The sequence below is a fragment of the Tetrao urogallus genome (genome assembly GCF_951394365.1).
Source record: "Tetrao urogallus genome assembly, chromosome: 9".
Lineage (NCBI taxonomy): Eukaryota > Metazoa > Chordata > Aves > Galliformes > Phasianidae > Tetrao > Tetrao urogallus.
This window is the reverse complement of record NC_136822.1, coordinates 23,073,108-23,096,456: the sequence shown is the minus strand read 5'-3', so window position 1 is coordinate 23,096,456 and position 23,349 is coordinate 23,073,108. Positions and strand designations below refer to the sequence as shown.

The following is a 23,349-nucleotide window of genomic DNA, read 5'->3' as shown; positions in this document are numbered from 1 at the left end:
AGATGCGTCTGGCGCTGGTCTCCAGGTAGAGCGCGGAGCAGGGCGGGGGGACGCGGGGCCGCCTGGGCCTCGCCCGGCCGCCGCGGGGCCCCTCGCGCGGGGCGGGCCGCGGCTTCGCGTCTGCGGCCGCCCCCTCCCCCCCTCGGCCGGCAGGAAGCCACGCGGCGCGCTCGGAGCAGGGCCGCGGCGGGGAGGAGAGCCGCGTCCCGGCGGCGGGAGGAGGGCTGCGGGCCGGGAGGAAGGGGAGGAGCGCCGCGGCCCGCCGCCCGCCGCAGGAAGCCGCCGGAGGATGTACGGTAGCGGCCGGGAGTCGGCCCGCGCGCCCTGACAGCCCGTGGTGGGCCGCGCTCCCCCGACCTGGCCGGCCCGGCCCCTCCGAGCGGGGGAAGCATGTCCAAGATGCCGGCCAAGAAGAAGAGCTGCTTCCAGATCACCAGCGTGACCACGGCGCAGGTGGCCAGCAGCATTACCGAGGACACGGAGAGCCTGGACGACCCGGATGAGTCCCGCACCGAGGATGTGTCTTCTGAAATCTTCGATGTTTCCCGAGCCACCGACTACGGCCCCGAGGATGTCTGTGAGCGGAGCTCCTCTGAAGAAACTCTCAACAACGTGGGTGAGGCTGAAACTCCCAGCAGCGTCTCTCCCAACCTCCTCCTGGATGGGCAGCTGGCTGCAGCTGCTGGTGGGGGAGCTGCTGTGCCACCAGCAGTGGTCCCAAATGGGGGGGCCGTGCCCAAGAGCTCTGCCGTGCCCCTGCCAGCTGCCGGTGCTGCCACCGGTGCTCAACCTGCCTTGCCCCCCTCGGGGCCTTCTGCGCCTGCTGCACCTGGGACAATGGCTCAGACAGTGGCTGCTGCATGCAGCTCACGTTTCAGGGTGATCAAGCTGGATCACGGAACTGGGGAACCCTACAGGCGAGGACGATGGACTTGTATGGAGTATTATGACCGGGACTCTGATGGCAGTGCTGTCTTGGGCAGGACTGGAGATTGCATTAGGCACAGCAGCACCTTTGAGCAGGCTGCTCAAGAGAGGGACAGTGGGCTCGGTGCCACAGGGGGTTCTGTCGTCGTCTCAGCTGTGCCAGTGTCGGCACATGGCCCTGATTCCATAGCTGACAGTTCTCTTCCTGCTGTGTCACAGCTGCTCCAGACAGAGAAGACGAACCAGGCCTCTCTACAGCAACCTACTTTTGTCATTGGGCAACAACAGCAGTCGCAACAACCCATAGGTGGGGCCATGCCTCAAAGTACTGCTCAGTCTATGTTTTCTGGAGCTTCAGTAGCAAGTCAGCAGATAATGGTGCCACAGCAATCACAGCCACAGGTAAATACGCAGAGCGTTGCGCAGGCTGGACCCAATGGAAAAGGCATAGCACCTCCAAATGTAACGATGGGCCAGCCAAGCATTCCTGCGGCACAGCAGCAGGCGCAGCAAGCGAGTGTACCAGTGACTCAGCCTCAACAATTTACTTATTCTCAATCCCAGATTCCACCGGTGCACCTACTGCCAACGCAGCCTTCTGGTCAGTCTGAATACATGCAGCACATGACAATTATGCAGCCGCAAGGAGCTATTCAGCAGGCTCCTGCAGGCTCTGTTCCAAGTACGGCGGCCTCCAACCTGCCTGTGGGACAGGTGGCTGGCCTGAGCCCTTCACCTGGGGGAGCACCGGTGATGGGGGTGCCAGCGCAGCCAGCTGAAGCAGTTGCACAGGGATCAGGAATTATGCAAAGTGGCCAGACGCAGGCTGGTCAGACTGCTGTCCAGCAGCCAGGAGGTGTGGTGCAGCAAGGAATTGGGCATGCAGGGGTTGTGCAACAGAAATCTGTGACTCAGCATCAAATGAGTGGAAGCAGTCAAGTGTCTGGAATGCCTGGTGCTCCCCATGCCGTGGTTTCTGGAGTTCAGAACGTGCCTGCAGTTGTGCCCGGTACGAGTGTGCCTAGTGTGTCTACCACTTCTGTTACTATGCCAAACGTCCCTGTTACTCTGGTTCAGTCACAGCTGCCTAGCCACACTTCTGTCAGCAGAAGTACCGGTGTTGTCCAGCAGCAGCAGCAGCATGTCGGGCACTCCTTGATACAAGGTGCACCTAATGTACCTACAAATCTGTCACAGTCAAACCTCGGACAGTTTCAGGCTCCTGCTCAATCTGTAGTAGGCCAGATTGATGATACTAGAAGAAAATCGGAACCCCTACCTCAGCCACCACTTTCTCTTACAGCTGAAATTAAACCTCTTGTGAAGCCTCCTGTTCCAGACACTCTAGCAAATCCTCTTCAGTTACCTGCAAGTACTCCCATGAACAGTCTTGCCAGCTCTGTGTTTGGCATATCTATTCCTGTTGATGGCGATGAAGACAGGTACGAGTTATTTTAAAACACTATAAAAATACCTTTTCTTAAGAAAACGGTCTTTAAGTTGTTGTCAGTGCTTTTAGAGTTGTTATTTTCAATGTCTTAACTGAAATTGTAGAGTTTTCTTTGAAGTGTACAATTTACTGCTTGCCTAAAAACTGTTTTGTACTTCTGGTTCTTGAAAGCTGGCAGAAAGTGGCTGTAAAGCTGCTTAGCGCATAAGTAATGTAATCTCTGAATCAAAGACGGACTGAGAACAGTCACCCCTCCTACATCTTCACAGTGTGAGGAAGTCTGTTCACTCCTTTCCTCTGAGCTTACTGTGAAACAGGCAAATGACAGCAGGGTTAAAGTAGCGCTCCACCGCTGCATTGCCCTGTTAAAGATGAGTTGCTGTCCTAGGGCTGTCGGGTGAGGTGCCTTGGAGAACATGGCATGCTGCTGGCACTGTTCTGTTTTCTTACCCTGCTGGTAAACTTTCATTTTGTATCATGTCAGTAAGGAGAGTGCTTGCAGCTGGGTATATGTGATGTGCTAACATAGTGGAAGGTCTAGCGATAATCTTTGAATGAAATGACTACCACTTAACGCTGCTTCTCTGGGTGAGGACAGTGGAAAAGTACAACCTCAAACAACCACTTTCTTAGTTGGAAAGTAGGAACGGATTTTTACAGTATAACACATAATGTGAGCAAACTCGCCAGGGACCTGAGAGAGGGAGCACCCAGTTCTTTGGTCCTCACGGGCCTTGCAGACTGCTCTTGAGTGTGGCACTGGCTCTGAGCTGACTGCTCCTTTCAGGGAAAGCAGCATTTGAGTATTGAATTAATATCATTGCCATTTATTGCTGGATTTACCGCAATTTGGAGGAATAAAACATGAGTGGGGGTATTCTTGTTCCTGTTTTTAGAGATAGGAATGACAGCATTATGGGAAGTTCTGATGTGCTAAACTGTCCTATAGGCTTTCCCTCACCTGGAAAGAATGTCAGACTGTAAGATAATGTCGTCAGTGTTTCTTGGAGTGCTTTTAGTAAAGCTGCTGCGTATATGGGGGTGGGGCATAGGATGGAGAAGGCACCTCAAGCAAATCATTAAGAATTGTGTCTATGGTGATGCAGGCCTTGTGCTTGCTGCAGCTTTGGGGCAGTAGCTCTGCTAAGGCATTCATACAAGCAGATGCGGTGCTGTGGGCAGCTGTGCTCCAGTGAAAGCAGTACAGCTTTAGCTAGCTGCCAGGATGCAGCTGAGTGTGCCTGCCTTCGGGAGGTTGCTGACCAACTTTTCTTTGTGCTGAGGAGGTTTGATTTCAAACTGGTCACTTTTTAATATACAAAGGGAAATAGTCTTAGTGATTTTAACGGCTGATGTTCATTTTGCATAGCCTGTAATCCCAGATGTTTCTATAATTCATAGTAACAGTCGTGACTGTGCCAAATGCATCGCTTCATGTTATGATAAGGAGAACTCACCAGCAGGTGGGACACTTGGTGGGCACTAGTGGAACAGGCCTTAGACAGCATGTCCTGAGCAGTGCTGTTTTTAGAATTATTTTTGTATTTTTGTTTTGAAGAATTGCAGAACTGTTTCATACAGCGCTAGTTTCTAAGGAAGTGCTTCTGGAAGCATGGCCACAAGAGCCAGCAGCGAGGAACAGGAACAGCTGCTGTGTGCTGTGTTTGCTATACATGCCATGCTGTGATGTGCAGCAGAGAAATCAACTTGTGGTTATCTTTGGAGAAATGCAGGCTTCTCTGTTCAGTGCTTCTGTGCCGGGAGATAAAGGCTCGCCGTTTGCTGGAGTGGCACAGAGTGGAGCTGTGTGGCAGGGAGGCTCTGCCGGCCTGGAAGTTTTCTTTAGGGATGCTGGTAGGCAAGGAGAGCTCACTCTGAACATGCCTACACATCACACAAGGTAGCAGATGTAGTTCAAAGCTTATTTCTCACCTCTCTCAAACTCTTCCCTCAGGAAGCAGCTTGACTTCCACTGGTTTCAGACCAAGGAGAAAAGGAAAACCCAGCAGCTTTTTTGGGTGCTGCTTTACTACTTTATTTGCTTTACTTGCTGAGAAGGCCTTATTGCAAAACCATTGCTTGTCTGCTCTTTTTGTCTTTTTTTCTTTCCAGATGTTTAAACCACACCATTACTCCTATGGGCATGTTCCCAGTTGCTTTATGGACTGAAATCAGCGGTGAAATAGTTAATGAAGACCTTCAAGTGTCATTAATAGGCTGAGGGTTGACACTGATAACACTAATAAGGCACAAAGGGAGTTTGCCCACCGTGAGTCACTGCTCTGCCTGCAGGTTCAGGAAGTGAGCACTTGGCTTTGTTTAGAGGATTTACTCTGTGGTTGTGAGAGCTAGAAATTTTGTGGAAAGTGTTTTTCCTTTCAGCCCTAGTGTGTACCTGCCGGGAGGGTGGGCTGGTGTGTAGGCAGGTGTCTGCAGTTCTTTTCACACCTTCTCCTGTATTAAAGCATTCATTACATACTTGGAACTGAATTTGCGTGGATTAATCTTGTGGTCATCTTCTAAAATTCACAAAGGAACGCCATATAGCTCTGAGTGTCTTCATCTTGTAAATCGCTCTGCATTTGGAATATGAAGAGGAACTCCATTAAAGGAATGCTGGTTCAAGAAGGGGCTTCCTTTGAAGCAAACTGAGAACTGCAGTGAGGGGCAGAGGTCAGTTAGGAGAAGCAGCTTCTCATCTGAGAAAAGTTCTTTGTGTTATTCCTGCCTGTTTTAAAAATTGCTCTGTATCTAAGGTAGAATTATTCTGTCTTATCAATCCCAAGATGTAGAACTGAATTTTTTGCAAGGCATTTTGCCTAAAATCCTTTGATTTCCCGCTTTGAGTAGTCTGTTACCCACTGAGTGATGCAGAATTGGGTAATTGTGAAATCTTATCAAGGTGGTTGGAAGGGAAGTGGGGTCTGAAGGGGAAAAAACAAGTACCTGGGGCACATCTCAGTCTTCTTTTAAGAAGCAGAGCTGTGCTATTTAGTTTATGCAATTAATTTGCTAAGATATTAAGAAGAAATACATCTTGTACTAATTATGAAAGATCTGCAGAGTGACTTGACTTGATTTTTCTTCTCTAAATGTGGCTATAAGCAGAGTAAACAGCAGTGTCCAAGAATCTGGGAAATAGTGTTCTCCGGGAGGCAGCTGTGAGCCTTGCAGTGCACTTTGAATTTGTTATCTGGCAAATACTGTGAAAGCAGGCAGAAGTGGGATCCAAGTCAGGCAGGCCTTCAGTAGCTGTGCTTCAGGGTCGGTGTCCATCAGTTCTTCTTTCACCTTCATGTCCAAATGCCCAAATTCATAGTTGACAAGCGTCACATTTCAGTTGGCTTTGTGTTGGCTTTTTTTTTTTTTTTTTTTTTTTTTTTCCCCCTTGGGGGAAAAGAAATATGTCTGTGTGTTGAAAGAATGTTACTGAGAGAGCTTGGGCAAACCTCCTACATGCTTGGCAGACTTTGGGGGTAAGATATTACAGGAGTGCTGGAAAAGGAGCGGGGTGTCGATCGCCTTCCAGAGATATCTGACCAGCTCGAGCTGGGCAGGCTGTATTCCAGGAATGCTAATGAATGGCTGCAATTGTGAATGGCTGCTGCAGCAGCTGAGCTGCTGGTTATGCAGACCCGCACAACACGCTTCTCTGCTCAGTTAAGTCACTTATTTGTATAGTGTACTAATTGTTGCTGATAAACATGACTGGGGGAACTGAGCTCCCAAGACCTTGTTTGTAATACAAGGGCAAAACTGAGGAACAGACACTACAGGCAGCTTTGCTACCAACTTGTTTTGTGTTGCCCTGGGTGTGTATTTGAGAAGAAAAATGGAAGTGTTCTGAAAATGCATACCAGTAAGCAGTACTTGAGTTGCATTCCTGTTGATTATTGGCTTTCCCTGTCTTCACTCTGTTCATAAGCTTATCAAAGCTTTGCACTGTACTGCAGCTGCAGAGGTGAATAGTTTTCTGCTATCCTAGGGGCTTCTGTTTGAGTGTTGGTATGGTGGGTGATGGTGTAACATGACAGATCTGTGCTGGAAGCAAGAGTGTTTGAGAGATGGTGGGGATGGGACTCCAGAGGTGAATGTTTCAGTTGGTGGTACCAAATGACCATGCAAACAGCACTGCTGTTGGTTGTATTTGGTTCATGTAGGAATTCATGTAGGAAACCTTCTGTAAGATCACTCTGACTGCATGCTGCTTTCTGGACTGTGGCACCTGTTCTGCTTTCTGTTCTTGACTGTTAGAAGACAGCTGAACAGAAGAACATGGTTGCTCACCTGGCAATGATGTTCCCCACTTTAAACATTTCAGTGCCTTTGTCAATGGCAAGTGAATGCAGCCTTACGACTAACGAGGTATAATTGTTTCAGATGAGATAGTTATTAGAAGGAAGAAGGGAGAAATACTTGAAAGAAACTCATAGATGGAAGCAGTTGATTTTTGGTGTGCTGTAGTATACCAGCTCTGAAACAAATGTTTCTCTGTACCTTGTACACTCAAGTTCAAGCAGCCCCGCTGCTGTAGGTTTTCCTTCTGTCCCCTATGGAAGAGTGCAAGTGTTCATAGCTTTTCTCTGAATGCTGTTTTGTATGGCAGGAATAATACTGTAGCTTCATAGGGGCATATTGGAAGTTCTTGCTAAAAGTTGAACTTTCCAATATTTAGCAGGATGGATGCTGATGTACTGGGGCTGGGTTTCTCGCTGCTGTTAATCTCTTTTGGCCCTAGGTGATCCTGCAGCAAAATGCAATTGCTCCCTGTTCTGGTATGGGGTGTTTGAATGTTGGCCCGTTGCATTTTGAGGCAGCTGTGTTTCTTTGTTTGTGAAGCTGGTGATTGGTAGCATCTGTTGCTCTTGAAAAATGCCAAGTTTGCTAATGTGCAGAACTGATAAAGATTCCTTAGGATTGTATGAGAGTCTTCTGCTGAAGTCTGTTTTAGTTCTGGAAGGCGGTTCGCCTCGTGTTCACTTTTATTCCTGTATCTGTTGTGTAAATACAGAATTGTTTGCAGTGACTGCTGGAGCTGCAGTCTTCTGAAGAGGTTCTCCAGACGTGCATGATCACTGGAAGTGCAGTGTGAGGTTCTCTTCTTTCCTCTTGAAAGTTACGAAGTTTAAAGGCCCAGCCCCGTCCCAGCCCCAGAGCTGCCGGGCTCCTGCTGCTGCCCTCTGCCCAGCAGAGCTCACTGAGGGCAGAGCCGTGCTGGGCCTGAGGCGTTGCCCTTGGTGCCAGCTGGGAGGGTGCGAGGCCCTCCGTCACCTTGGCTGTCCTTACCAGTGCTGTCCCCAAGATGTCTGTGTGAGCCAGGGGGTGGCTTTCATACTGAAAGGGCTTCGGTTATGACGTAATCCAAGTGCAGATTTGCATGAAACAGGGTGCAAAGAATTTGTAAATGATGTGAAAGGCAAAGAAATAAACTTTGAGTATTCCGCTTACTGAAGCTTGCCGCGCACAGTCTGGGTTCTGATCTCTCTTCAAAAAGCAAAGTACTTTTTTAAAAAAACCTTTGCTAAGAGATGCTTTGCCCATTGATGTCATGTGAGTATGGGCAGGAGGATGTTGCTGAGTCCAGGTCTATCTGCTTTCTTTTACTTGCTTTTTCCTCACAGATCTTGAGATAAATATTAGTCAGGAAAGCATCTGAAACTGCTGTGGAGTAACTTGTGTGTAACTTAGTTGCTGCGATATCACTCTCATCAGTAATCACAGGAGGTTTTCCCTTTCCCCTGTGGGTTCAGTGGAATTTTGCTTTCTGGGCAGGAGAGGCAGTAGGAGCCTAATCTACAATAAGTTCACATGTATTAATAAATGCAGTCTTCTTTACTGACCAAGCTGAGGAGAAGAAAGAGTTGGTGTCACAATTCTTTTAAAAGCTTATTTTCTAGTCTTTCACTTAATGCAGTAGTAGTGAATGTAGGTCTTTAATTCAGAATGACTTGCTTTCATCTGGGGTGTTGACATATACTTTTTAAATGTGCTCCAAGCTTGCTGTGTTAGATGAGATATTTTGCATAGAGTAATATGTCTCGGTGATGTTACCAGCAAGCTATGATAGATGCTGAAGATGATAGATAATGACCAGCAGATAGTAGATGCTGCATCCCTTGTGAGGTGAAGTTTGAGGTGCTTGTTCACAGCATGTAAGTGTTCCCAGGTGTCCTTTATGTTGAGCTTGTCGTGGTCTGCCCAAGCAGGGGCACATCAGGCGCTTCTGTGGCTGTCCCTGACCACGGCAGGAGCTCCCTGCTGGGACACAGGAAGATGTTTGGTGTTGCTATTGACTCTGGCAGCTTCTAATCTTTATTTGTCTCTTTGGGAAGATGTTTTCTGCTCTGTTGTTTCGTGAAGCTGCCTGCAAAGCTGTTTCAAAGATTCCTGAACTCCATTGTGCTGTACCCTCCCTACAACAATTAAGATAAGCTGTAGTTAATGAGAAGGCAAGTGATTAGTTGGAGAAATCTTGCACTTGTTTTGTGTTTAAGCTTAAAAACAGGCTTAGTCCAGTTACTCCTTATGCAGCTGTGAGTTTACAGATGTGAGTTTACGTAGAGAAAATTCACTCTGGCTGATAACTGCAGCAGCCCTCACAAAGTAGCCTTGCTGTAGGAGCAGTGCGCCCAGCCTCGGCGCTGCATGGATGCTGGCTGGGCCAGGAGAGTGGTCAGGGTGGGCCTGGTGGTGGCAGTGGGCACCCTGTGCTTCAAATTGCCTTTGGTCCCTGCCTAGGGACTTCTTGCACACAGAATAAAACCTGTTTTGTTGTTTTGAAGCAATTCTTGGGATTATTTCTAACTAGCGGGTTGTTGGGAGGTGTAAAGTCTGCCTTGATTTCCAAGTCGTGTGTTGTGCTCTGATTGAAATACCAGCAGGGCTAGGTCAGGTTCCATAGGTCTTTCTCTGAGGGAGGAAGTTCTGGGTTTCTATCTCAACGTTGTCAGAAACAATACGATCCTGACTCTTGGAAACCCCTTTCCTTGAGCCGTGCTCTGGCCTCTTAATGTGGGCTCTGACCTACATTTGTGTTGTAGGTGTCCTGTAAAAACAACAGAAAAATGCCTCCACTACCTAGAGCTTTGGTGGTGGTGTTTTTTTGGAGGCGGGGGGGAGGAAGAGGGTTACATGAACGAAGCTTTCTTTGCATAATTATTGAAATTAGTTCAGAGAGCATGTGTTCATATTTAAATAAAATGACGCAGTGTTTAGGTACACATATGTGACATTTATAGCAACTAATGGCTGATTTCTTCACCTAAGTCATCTAATGCAGGTGATCAGTAAATGTTTTGTTGCAGAAGAAGATACTCCTGCATATATTGTAGAATCATTAAGGTTGGAAAAGACTTCTAATGTCATATACTGCAGCCATCCACCATCCACCTACTTCACTCAGTTCTGGACAGCTGCAGGAGACCTCAAGCTGCCCATCAGTCATCTTTCATCATTTTGGGTGAGAAGAGACAGACTTCTTGTTGAACTTCCTAGGGCGTTGCTAATAAACGTCACCACAGACAGAGAGTCTGTCTGCTTGTTAGGGTAACCATTAGTAGGAACCAGTGTAATTATCTTATGTGTTGAGAACTGAATTAGTGTATAAGGAATAGTGGAATTTCATTGAATTTCAAACTACTTTTATCTTAAATGGAAATTTAGGAGATGAGCATGTGCTTCTTTTTCATAAGTATCAAGTACTCACATTAAAACATACTATTTGAACTCTTCAGGAAAGCTGGCTCAAATAACGATTGTTAACCTAGCGCAGGTACAGAGTGCCGTTACTGATGTCCTATGGCAAGGCGCCTCCCTGCTATGACCCAAGGCCCAGGGTATGGAAAGTGTGGTGTCCCACTGTCCCCATTAATTTTTGCCAGTATAATTAAACTAACTCTTCCTTCATAGATGTTTTCACCCATGTTTTCAACAGCTGTAATAAAATCAAGGGAAGTGTCCCATTTCTCATGCTCTTGTGCTGTGCTGATTGTGTATCTACCAGAGATGTGTCAGACAGGAATTAGGCAGTGATGCTCATCAGAGAAAGCCTGGAATTACAAGCAGCAATTGATAGATGTAAGTGAATAGCTAGGTGTAGTTGCACCTGAGGCATCTGGTCTGTTTAGCCTCTGTAAGGCAAGTATTTATAGAATGCCTGAGCTAAAGAACAGCTTGTACTAGCTGGAGCACATAATAAGGAATCTGTCCTGATTTTACAGTTAGGAATTTTGTATTAACAACAGAGTTTTTTATATTAAATATATTACTGTAACCAGTTAAGAAACTAATGTTGCCTCTGCCGGAGGTCAGACCTGTGCAGATTGCTCTCCCTCCAGCTGCAGCATTGGCAGTATCAGCGATGGCTGTGCAGGCTGCTGGCTGAGTCACAGTGCTCCTGAAACTGTGCCTCTCTGGTGCCTTCTTCTCTGGTGCTTTTTCAGGGTATGTATTTTGAATACAGTGGCTTTAAAGAAGTATGTCAAATGAGCTGTGTGACTAAGCACGAAAGAATAGAGTTTTAATCTTTATATATATATATATATATATATATATATATATAAATATATATATATATTTTTTTTTTTTAATTTTTTTTTTTTTTTAATTCCACACTGACTTTGCCACGCTTCTTTGCAAAGTTTCTCGTGTGAGCTTTGTACTCTGGTTATTGTGTTTTGTAGGAAATACCATTGGACCAAGGTTGCAGGAGGAGGTATAAAATGAAACGTCTGTTAAAAGAGGAGTGGAGAAGGAATTCTGTTGTTAGGTTAAACATAATCTTGAAATACCATAAACTTCACACAGAGTTCCCTGATAAGCTACTGTTAAGGAATGGCAACCCCTCTGTGCCCCCTGGGTTGGGCTCCTGAAGAAACCACCCTGTGTGCTCTCATCTGAAGAGCGGCGATGATCAGTCTGTATCACAAGTTGTAGCTGAGTTAAAGGCAGCCTTCTGGTGGTCAGGGCTATAAACCAACTTGTGTTCCAAATGCTGCTGGGCACCACTGTATCTCATCTGTGTAACCTTCAGAAACCAAGGAGGCAATCGCTTACTGTCCAGCAGCATGCACCAGCTTGGGCAATTGGTGGCTGTACCTTAATTTACCTTGTTACATGAATTCCTTACTGATGGCCACAGGAAAGTCACATTCATGTAAGATGGTTGTTTTCTTAAGCAAAGTCAAGGTAATGTCTCTTGGCTGTTAAATACTACCTTACTAACTGTCATTGCATAGGGACTGAATGTGCTTACTTGCTGACTTGATCTTTGAGCTCTCTGAGTTGCTTTTTTCTCAAAGTAGTTTTTGCTGCTGTGTAAACAATGTTGATGTACAAAATATGCTAGCATCTTCTCTGTGCTTTGATAAACGGCTAAACACCTGTATTTAGAGGCACGTTGGCAGGCTCCTATAAACTTTTGTGCAAAGGATAAAGAGGCTAGAAGCTTGCTGAATTTTCCATCCTTCTGATGCAAGAGCATCACTGTATGATTAATGGCCTTGCTTCTAAGAGTAGGAGCACAAGAGTAAAGGATGTTTTACTAATACGTTCTGTTCTTAAGCTTAATGCTGCTGTCTGAACTCTGTGTGCCACTAAGAACTTTGCTTTAGGCTGCTTACCCTTTGCTTAACGCCAAAAAAACTTACCAAAACAATGGAACTGGAAGGCATCTCGATTTCAGAGTATAAACTAAGCTCTTTACTGCTTTCTATTCTATTCCATAGTTAAATTTGGTCCCTACAGGAGCTGATCTAATTCAAAGGAAGAACTTTAAAGCTCATACCAGTGATATTGTGTGACTCAAGAAACTGCAGGATGGGTGTGCGGGCTGATCTGGGGGGTCAAGGGCCAGAAACCTTTTGGAGCAAATGCTGCTTGATCTCTTCCAGAATCAGTGGGCAGTTCTACCATGCTTGTAAGAGGTTGTCTTTGTTCTTTACTGTTTATTTGGAAATCAAATCTGATCTTTAGTTTTAAACTTTTTCTGGAGTTAAAACCCATAACGTCTGTACTCTGATTATACTTACCTGACAAGGAGAAAAATTTCTCGTGTCTGCTACTTTAAACTGCGTTGAGACTGTAGTTGTCCTCCATCCATCTTCAGCATTTACATGTCTCACAATTCTGATTAATGGAAGTAAAAGAATGTAACGCATCTTCTTGTGGTCTTACCTGAGCTTTAGTAGGCTTGTGTCCTTTGTGTACAGTTTGTATCTGAAACTGTCCATGAAATCTAAGGCAAGGACTCAGGAGGGCCAAATGAAACAGGATTTCAGCCAGCATGTGTATACCTCCATGTAGGACAGAAGTACTGCAAGTTTAATACTTATGCAAGATTTTTATTTTTCTGACTTAGATTCTCTTCTGTGGAATTGCGTTCAGCTTCTCATTCCGTGGTTTGGTTTGTACTTGTGCAGCTGATTGTTGTTACTTCATGCTTATCCTTATTGAATTGCATCCTTCTTATTTCAGACCGTTGCTCCAATCGGATAAGACCTTCCTGAATTCTGTTCCTTCTGTCCTGAGTGCTTGCAGATCACCTGCAATTATAAAGATAGTCTGTGCTCCGCTGTCCGAGTTGTGGATTAAAGTATCCCAAAACAGACTCGGAGGCCCTGGAGAGCTCTGTTGAATGCATCCTTCCCTCCCGCTGATCCACTGGAGAGCCGCATGTATGGAGTAGTTGATCAGTTGGACCTCCTTCTTTGTGTAAACCACCATCTTAATTATGGAAAAGTCATGCAAGGTGGCGTTAAAGGCTCTGCTAATTTTGTAACACTATGCTTATATCTTGTGTTCTGTCTATATGAGGCCTGTTTTTTTTTTTTTTTCTCCTCATAAGGATTTTGACGTAAACTTCTGAAAAGGTGCCCCATGCTGCTTTGCTCAATAATGGATGATCCTACTTTGCTTTGTTTTTTTTTTTTGTCAGAGGTATTGAACGTGGTTGTCTGACCTGTTAGCCGTGTGTTCTTCATGCTCAGAGGTGGTACCTTGGCCTTTTTTGTCTTCTCCATCATCCCTGTTCACGTTACAGTCAGCGATATTGAGAAGAACTGTCTGAAGTGGCGCGGTGGGAGCTCTGTACTTTGACACCTCGAAGGAGATGTGGTACTGCTCAGGAGCTCCTCTGGCTGTGGCTCTCAGCTGCTGCCCTTGGCTGGTCACCTAAACGTCCCTTTGGCTGCGTGGGAGCTCTGATGCTCTCGGCCTTTCTCCAAAGGTGCAGCAGCAGAAAGGCCTTGTGTCAGTGGGGGCTGTGCCTCAGTGCCCTTATTTCAGTGGAAGGCATCTGTCTGGGTGCTTCAAGTTCTGCCAGCTTTCCAGGCAGAGTTCTATGGAGCAGAGTCTGAATTCAGTGCATGTCCTGATTACCAGCAATAGGAGGATGTGCTCCCAAACGTGAGGGCAGAGTTTGGGTATGGTTTAGACTTCCCTTTAAAGGGAAGTTTGCTGCTGCGAGTAGTCAACTGATAAAACTGTTGTCCTTTAATTTTAGGTCACCTTTATCACCTTAGAACTGGTTAGAAACAGTAACAGTGGAGAGTGCAAAGGAAACCAATGTGGTGTCTCTGGTAGGACTTCAGGGAGAAGCTGAGACATTTTTACAAAGGATACAGTCTGCATGTTTAATCTTCCTATGCTGGTTGCCGGCAGCAGTCTCTGGGACTGGGACCGTGTGCCCTCAGCAACCTGCTGTCCTCTGCAGGGCTGGAGGAAGAGCTGGAGGTGCGCTGCTGCACTCCCTGCTCCCTCGGTGCGGCCCTCAGGCGGCAGAGCTCTGCTGGGAAGCGCCCACAGCTGCGTGTGCTCTGGGTCTGCCTCTGTGTCCTGGGCCAGACGGCTTCTGACACTTCGGCTGTTATGTGGCTGTAGATGACACTACTTCTGTATGCAGTTTGCTCAGCTAATTCATCAAACTGAAGAATTTTTAGCAATTCTCTAATGCTTTACTTTTAGTGTGGTTAAAAATAGGTGAAACTCAGCCATGTCAGCTCAGGCCTGCATGTCACCGCTGTGGGTTTTCTTGAAGATCTAGCTATAGAGTGGAAACAGTTCTCTTAATTATCTGGGCAATACCAAAAAATTTCAACAGCAAGATGTGCGATTGAGAGCTTAACAGGAAACCTTCGTACCTTTCTGGATGCTTTCTTAGTACAGTGGAAGGACGCTGCGCGTTGGGTATCGGTGTAAAAATAGCTTGGATGGAAGACAGGCCCGTGGTTGGAAGCCACAACTTCTCATACCTAGCAATAGCAACGGGGTTGTGTATACTGCAAGTAAATGCATCTTGGAAGATAAATGACTTTCTGTTTACAGCTGCTCTCTGAGGAAGAGAATTTTCACATCTCAGGCGAGTGAATTAGAAGAGCTTGAGCCCCACCTTCCCTGTAAGCAGAGGAAGGCTGTATTATTTGCAGGTGCCAATTGCTTTCTCATGCTGTATATCACTCAGATGCCCTTTATCTTTTGTTACTGCATTTGCTCTCCTGTCATTAGCTGACAGTCACACCTCATGTGTCTTCTGAAAACCTAAGAATCTCTGACTGGAGAGCATGGTATTTGTCAGCTTGACCAGGCCGCTTCTGTAGCAGCCTTCAGGCTGAATTCAGATGTGTGTGGAGGGGTGAAGGGAGGAGATGGGGTGACAAACCCTGCGAACAAATGATTCCTGATCATCGCTGATACGGGGCGTTATTGACCTTGGAAGGTTGCTGGGAAACAGCTTCAGACAAAGTTCTGTTGTGGTGCTGCTGCTTTGATGTTCTTAAACGGAAAGACTTTAAACAGCTCTTCCCAAGTTATTTCAGAAGGGCTCTCGTTGTGTCCCTGTGCTTCTAATGTTGGTGTAAGCTTCTGTTTTAAAACCCGTGATAAAAAAGCATGAACTATTGGTAACATTTCTACAGATTGCTGAGTCGTGTTCTGCAGTTGTGCTGTAGCTATATCAGTGTGAGGATAAACTGCAGTGCTGGAAGAGGAGTTTTTAAGTTCAAGTGTAATGCTCTGACACAGCTGCTGGCAGTGAAGGATTCTGACTTTGTGCTTCATTTCATATTCTGTAAGCAACAAGCCTGCAGATGAGTCCTCGGATAACTGTAGTCTTCAGATAGCACTGCTGGTACCGTTGCTGCCTGTGGGGGAAATATCTGTGAGTGAGGAGGGTCGGGCTGTCAGAAGAACTGAGTGGCAGAGTCTGCACTGCAGTGCTTGGTTCTCAGAGCAGTTGCTGTCGGTGCTGTGAGGGCTGGCAGTGCCCCACTGTGCTGGGGAGCAGTGGGCAGGCTGCGAGGCATGGGGAAGTGCTTACAGACATGGCACTACCTGAAGTTCTCTTCCACTTTGAACTTGATCTGTTGTGCAATTGTAAGTAACTTAATCTTCTGTAGTTTGGATGTGACATACGCTCTGATTCAGAGGTCCAGTTTGAGAACTCTTGTGTTTCTAATATGGAGAGAGCTGTGAAGTGGAACAGAAACACTGGGTGCTGTTTGCAGAGAATTCTGTGAAATACAATGGAAAATGTGCAAGGTACCCTTGAATTTAGGAATATGTAGCACTGTTACACAAGTTGCCTGCAGGAGGCTGTCAGCATGCTAGGAGGGGTTCAGTAATAGCTTTTACAGTACAGACCTTGCTTTACAGGAGCAACTTGAAATAGTGTGAATACCCGTAGGGCTTGGGGATGATTTTTTTTTAGTCAGTGTGTCTCTAATAGAAACCCATAGGAACAGGAAGGATTTCAGTCACTGAGCTCTTCTAACTTTTGGACATCAGTGTAATTTGTCTGAATAGCTAACTTCCTTTCATGCAGGTAGAGTAAGAGTTGGCATTTTTATTACGTGTCCATTTTCAATATCTCTGTTTGATTCTTGGATCTCATAGGAATCCGTCAACTGCATTCTACCAAGCGTTCCATTTCAACAAGTTACGTGAGTCAAAGACCTTCTGGGATAGGTATGAATGCTTCAGTATGGGATGCATACATGCTGAGGTATGCATGAACAGCTTTGCTCTATGCAAGTTTCTCGTCATTTCATTTGTGCGGAAGTGTTGCTTGTTTTCAGAGCTTCGTATCGGACTTCTGCAGCTTAGAAGTCTGAAAGCAATCATGGGAGTGAAATATTTGTACGTAAGCTTGAAATGAACAAGTCTGAAATACTCTGACTTTTTTTCCTCCTTCCATTATGCATGCATCAAACATAATGTGTAACTGAAAGAGTTTCATGCTATCAGCTGTTAGCTGGCATTCGCTAAAATGTTTGCAGCTTCCTTTTCCCCAGAGAAAGGAAACTGTCGCTGTGGCTCTTTAAGTTCTATCTCAGAAAACAAGGTGTGAAAATGGTGTATTTAAACACAATTTTGATGAAGCTGAAATCTTTTGGGCTCGGGGCAAGGTAAGGAAGCTTTGTGGCTTGCACATATTGTGCTTCAGTTAAGCTGGGTGGGTAACAAACGTGACCCATCACAAGAGGTGAGGAGGAATTAAAGCTGCTGTGTTGGCATTGAACTGATGGCGAGAAACTGCAATGAGGTGCAACAAAGGCATATTTGCTGTAGACGTGGCTTGTCAGAGATGCATTACTAATTCATCAGTAGCTGCGAGCTGCTGCTTCCCCACACTTAAATGATTTTTAAGGTTTTTTTTTTTTGTCAGTGTGAAGTCCTAGCGATTGTGACTCCATGCCTTGTGATGCTCTGGCCTGTCACAACGCTTCTGCTTAGCAAGCTTTGTGAAGTGTGGATTTTGTTCAGTTATGAGCATTGATAACGATGTCATCATTGTAAGAGCTGTGCTGGACTTGAGAAGGCTCCTCACCTCACCAGAACTTAACCGAATCCTTCTAAGTTTGCTTGGCAGTAGTTTGTGTACGGTGCGGCTCTGGCTGAGCGCGGTACTAATGCATCCTGCTGGGCTGTGTTGAAGTTCTGGCATTGGGCAGGGTTTGAAAAGCACGTGTCCTTGTTGGGTGGAGCTTTGAAGAGCAGTGCTGTGTGTTAAGCACGAGGTGTGTGGGGCTGTGTTGGCGCTGGGTTCAGGGCGGCCTTTATAGCAGTGAAACAAACGTCAGGGACTTGCGTAAAGATTTGGCACTGCAGCCAAAAATACACTTAGAGGTTTATCCTTCGCTTGTTTCTCTGTTTTGGTATCTCTTTATTTGAAACCATTAATTCTTAAGATGTGGAAGCAGAGTGAAAAACAAAAAAGCAACAAAGCCAACAAAAATTGTTTGCAATTAAGATGCAGGCTTCACAAATCCCAGGTTAGTGTATAATGTCCAAAACAAGTCCTGGACATGTGGAATATAGAAGTGTTGACAAGAAGGAGGTACGGCGATGTAAGTGCTTTCCTGTGGAGGTATCATCCTCCTATCCTTGCGGTTGAGCATTTCCTGATAGAAGTAAGCATTCTTTTGAATTCCTCAGGATGCCTGTTTCCCTGTTCTAAAATGTAGGGGCTCCCATGCTGCACAACATAAGCCCCAGCAGGCTTCTTAATTGCATTCTGCAGCTCCTTCAAAACTAGTTTGTGGACCTCGGGAGTTCGGTAGGGGATGATCTCCCCGTGTAACGGTAAGTTGTTCTGCTCTGCACAAACAGAGGCTCTCCTCGTGTGAGCAGCCATCTCTTGGGGCTGTTTGAGCCCAGCAAAACTAACCACACGCTGTCAGAATAGGCGCTAAAATATTGCTAAATATCAAGTGAAACAGGGATGGGTATTTTTCATTGACATGCTGTGGCAGGGAAGGGGCTGAGGGCATTCAGCCATTGAACATCAATGAAATACTCGTTATTGAGATGCTCGTGAAAAGTGTGCAGGTGCCTTCCCTGCTTAATTCTGGCATGGTGTTGCTCAGAGCTCGGTGCAGTGCCCATCTGGTGCCAGTACAGAGAAGGTTGAGAAGAGGAATAGAGGCTTTTTTGGCATTTTCTCATGAATCTGGATGATGACTCTTCTGTGAATTTTCTCAGGGCAGCACTGGTAGCGTAGGATCTTCAGGTGGGTTTTGAAAACATAGCCATTATTTTTGGTAAACTTGAATTCCAGGCAGTATGATTAAGCTTCCACTGCGTATTTGTATGGAAGATTAAACTTTCACAGTGTAAGTTGACAGGATGTGGATTTTTCTCATCATGTGAGCAGTCAGAGATGTTTAGCAGCAACATGCAAAGTACACATCCTTCTCATGGGAAAGCAGTGAGTTGGATGAGGTCTCCCCCATGGCAGGCTGTGCTGAACTTCTCTTCCCCATGCTGCAGCTGTCTGTCAGATGAGGTGCTCCTCTTTGAGAAGGAAGGCCAGTGTAACATCTTGTGCTTTGATTGCAGCCTTATTGGTGATTGCTTTCAGCTGGAGCTTTCCTGATTTGAAGTTAAGTCTTTATCTGAAATTATTTTTAAAAATAACAAAAATATCAGGACCACGTTTCTCTCTGACGTTTGCTTCTCGTGGTAGGCGTGGGCAATGTGAGTACCTTTATACGCAGGGGGAAAAATGGTTTATTTTGTTAGCATAGCTTGATCTTACCAGGATTACAAAGGAGCCACGGTGCACATGCCTGTCCAAACCTCAAACCGATTCAACTGACCCAGGTCTTGTTTTTCCCCTAAAGAGTTCAGATATTTCATAAAAACTTGTGCGTTGCCTCTGAGATCGGTTCTTATGTTGTATTGAATAATTGATCTTCAGAGCTTCATGTAAAACTGTAGAAAGTTTGCTTGTCCTGGGGAAACAGGTACTTGTTTGATAGCCAACGACAGTGTGGCTTAAACAGAGCTGCAGCAGAAGGCCGGCACCTGATGTACCCCTGGGCAGGGAGTTCAGCCCCCCGGGGATGGCCTGGGCAGCCCATCCCAGTGTCTGACCACATCCTAGGAAGAATCCTACTCACATCCAGCCAGAACTGCCCTGGTGGATCTTGAGGCCATTCCCTCGCACCCTGCAGCTTGTCACTGAGGAAAGAGGTAGGTGCCCACATGGGTACAGCCTTCTGTAGTGAGCGTGGGGGGCGCTGAAGCCACTTCCAACCCAAACTCTGCCTCTGCCCATGAGCTGTGTTTTCCAGTTCCCTCACAGCTGTGCTGCTCTTCTCTGTATGTGCTTCAGCAGCCCAGCATCCTTCCTGCAGTGAGGGACCCCCAAACTGGGTGTTTGAGTATTTGAGATGTGGTCCCACCAGGGCTGAGAACAGGCATGGTCCTGCTGGCCGTAGTATTTCTGGCACAGACCTGGATGTTCCTGGCCACACAGGCCTGCTGCTGGCTTTGTGTTCAGGCAGCACCCCTAGCTGCAGTGCCCCCAGCTGTACTGCTGCCTGGCTTTCACTCCATCTGCAGCGACCTGGGCCCAGCCATGCAGAGCCGGGTTTCTGCCTGGTGAACAGGAGTCTGTCCACAAGGCAGTTTCTCTTGGAGAAGTTCTGTGGGGAAATAATATCAGTGCTGCGCTGAAGTCCAAGAAAACAACTTCAGCAGCCTTTCCTCATCCACGAAGGGGGTCACGTTGTCACAGAAGGAGATGGAGCTAGTCAGGTAGGACTTGCCTTTCACAAATCCACACTGACAGGCTCTGATCACCCGCTTGTCCTGTGTGTGTGGTGTGATGGCACTCAGGATGATGTGCTGCCTGACCTTTTCTAGTGTTGAGTTCCCTCCTTCTGCCATATTGATTGTCTGCTAGCTGCTTATAGAATATTTGTCTGCTTCTTTGCCCTGGTTGGATAGTCCTTAACAAACTCCTACCATAGTATCCTTCCCCTGCTTCTTACCCAGAGGCATTCAACCCTTTCATCACTGTGATCAAGCTCCATGCGGTCCAGACCTGGACCTGGACAGGGCTGCCTCACCTCCTCTCCTTTCCTGCCCTGCTGAGTGCCTGAGCCGTCCATCCCAACGCCCTGTGTCTTGCTGAGCCTGTCGTACCAGAGTGCTGAGATGAGGCCAGGAGTTCCATTGGTCCCTGCCTGTTTCCCACACTACTTGCCTTTGTGTAAGGGTGTTGAAGTTGGGCCTGTGTCACATGGAGCAATTCTCTTGTTGAACACTCGGTGTTTTACTTATGGAATGCAGGCTTTGTTGGTTTAGCAAGGAAGGCTGTTACTTTCTCAGTCTCAAAAGCTGATTCCCTCTTTGTATAGTGATCAGCGTTGGTGTTCCTGTGAGCCTGGGTTAAATGGACTTGTCCAAAGAGCAGTGTATTCTTCCAGCAGCTGGGCTTGGTTTCCTGTGTGTAACTAATATTTCTGAGCGTGCTGCTGCTACTCACTGTAGAAAGCAACAAGCAGGTTTTCCTTTTAGTGTGATTTCAGTGTGTGTTACTTATTTGTGAAGAGGTAAGTTTCCCAGCCTGGCTGCAAACCTTGCCTTTTCCTGCACGCCAGCTTTTTGTGCCGTGGCTGCGCCGCGCTGATAGCAGCTCGCTCTGTGGGCAGCGTGTTGGCAGCTATCGCATGCAGCTGCAGCCCTGTGCCAGGCGTGGGGCTGTGGGCTGCAGTGGGGCGGCTGGGAGGTGGGCTGGGAGGGCAGCATGCTGCTGGGGGGAGCCGATGCCTGCACCGTGCCCTGGGATGGGCTGCAGCTCTGCTCCGAATGGGGAGCTCAGTCTGCAGAGCGGGGAGCGCCTCTCTGGCCCCACAAGTCTGACTCTGTGGAGTTAAAAGGGGTTATTTTGTGTTTCAGTAGGGTGGCTTGAAAACAGTCTGCACACAGGAAGGCTTGAATTGCCCTAATGTGGGATTGAAAGGTCACTTCAGCGCCGCGTGTCTGCAGTGAATACTGCTCTCCTGTCCCAGTGATGGAGCCGCTCTGTCACTGCGCTGCAGCGCTGCGGCTGTGCAGTGAGGCTGCTCAGATGGTTAGGTGCCATCTGCTGAGGATTCACCGAAACCTGTGTGGACAGTGCTCTCACAGAGCCCCGCACGCAGGCAGGTCTCTGCGATCAGCTGTTGCAGAGCTGTAAAGGCAGTGCTGATGGGATTATTTCTTATAGGAAGTAATCTTTAAATGGATCCAGAGGACAAACGCTATCAAACTTTTTTCTTCAGTGCTTTTAAATTGTTACTAGAGGTGAGGACCCCGTGAATCTGTTCTCTTCTGAGCGAAGGTAGCTGGAAAACAAGGCAGGGAATGAAAGCAGCTAATCTATTGTTTGCTCCACCGCTTGTGGGTGTCGTATGTCTCTTCTGAGGAATGATAAACTGAAGGTGCAGTGTGTCTTAGAGCTCTAACTGTGCTGTGTGGGGAGGGGGATGGCACACAACTTTGTGCTGTATGTGTGACACTGCAGCTTTGGCCTTGGAAATAATGCTCAGGAATCCTGTGGGTGCCAACAGGTGCATAGTTTGAAACAAACAATGCAGTAATGCTCTAACAAAGTTTTCTGCTTATATTTACAGTGCGTCTGGTGCAAGTGTTGTTGCCATTGACAACAAAATAGAACAGGCAATGGTAAGTAAAGCCCCAGGCTCATGGCTGAATGTACGCTCCCAGCTGTGCTGTCTTTCCATGTGTCCATAATATCCCTTGTTAGGTCAGACAGAGAGCTTTGCTTGGAAAAAAAAAATTCTCAGTATGAAGTATGGGACAACCACAAACCTGGATTGCTTTAACTTCTCGTGTTAAGAGCTTCTCACCTACATTGTTTGTCCTAAAGCGATTTAAAATGAATTTTTATGTAAATTTCTACAAACAAGCTGATTGAACTTCAGAGGGTGCTGAAAATAGCACAGCTCTTAGTGGGGTTCGTTAATAGTTTATCTTGTTACTTCTCTGTGCCCTGCTTTGAGTTCCATTCAGTGTCAGTTATATCCAGTTTGATTTTATTTATTATTATTGCTTGGTTCTCATACACCTCAGTGGTTGGCATTGTGTGGCACCAGGCTCCCACCTCATCTGCTCAGAGCTGATGCTGTCCTTCAGGCTGGCCGGCTCCAGCTGTGGGCTTTGTCACCTCCGTAGGCTGCAGAGGGCCCACGGTGCAGCAGTGATGTCCTGCGTGTGCTGTAGTGCCGCCCAGCTGTGTGCTCAGCGCAAGGAGATCGGTGCGAGCCTTTAATACAGCTGATGTATGAGGCCCTCAGAAAGCACAGTGCCTGAAGGTCACTGCTGTCTTTTAGTTTGGATGGTAAATGTGTGTAATGTAACAAAAAAGCCTTTCTGAAGTTCAGCATCTGCTCGTGCTGCTCACACGCTATGGGCGCTCTCTGTGCCTGGAGGAGGATTGGGTTGCAGTGACTGTAGGTGTGGAGTCGCTGTGTGCCACAGCTTACTGCTGAGTGCCAGAAGGATCTTGGTGTAAGGGCGGCTTCATGCTGGATTGGGGAGCTGGGTTAATCCTCCTTGGGGCTCAAGGTTTTCTGTGTTTCCAGGGAGAAGTGCTTCAGCTCTCCAGCCTTACTGCTCGCTGAGTGGAAGAACTGTGGGCTCGGGGTGGGACGGAGGCGCTCTTCCAGGCGGTGTAACTGTTGATTTGTTCTCTGCAGGATTTGGTGAAAAGCCATTTGATGTACGCAGTAAGAGAAGAAGTGGAAGTTCTGAAGGAACAAATAAAAGAATTAGTTGAAAGGAACTCTTTACTTGAACGAGAGAACGCACTGTTGAAATCTCTTTCAAACAACGATCAGTTATCCCAACTTTCAGCCCAACAGGCCAACCCCAGTAGCACTTTGCAGGCGCAGGCGGTGACAGCGCAGCCTGCACAGCCAGCACAGCCTCCGCAGCAGCCGAATGTCTCCTCAGCATAAAGCTTTCCTGCCTCGTTTCAAAGCAGAAAACCTGAGAGCAGTCTGTCCTCGTGTGCCACTGATGTTCTTTCCACTTTATATGAAAGCGAGTAGCCATGCTTCTGTCGCGTGTTTGGCCTTCTCAGTATTAGACAATCATCCCACAGGAGCTTTCCCTGCCCGACGCGGGGCAGAGCGCCGCTGGGCTCCGTTCTGCCGTCGGGCGCAGGGAGGTGATGGCGGAGCTGC

The 23,349-nt window shown here is 47.0% G+C and overlaps 1 protein-coding gene across 1 annotated transcript; it reads left to right on the top strand.

Annotated features, from left to right (window-relative positions):
• Positions 1-390: 390 nt before the first annotated feature.
• TSC22D2 (TSC22 domain family member 2) lies at positions 391-23,121 on the top strand (the record flags this gene model as incomplete). The annotated part of the gene is given in 7 exon segments (XM_079539978.1): positions 391-2,369; positions 16,265-16,336; positions 19,718-19,739; positions 19,741-19,812; positions 19,815-19,912; positions 21,775-21,826; positions 22,861-23,121. Coding segments are annotated over 7 exon segments (2,556 nt in total).
• Between the last annotated feature and the right edge of the window lie 228 nt (positions 23,122-23,349).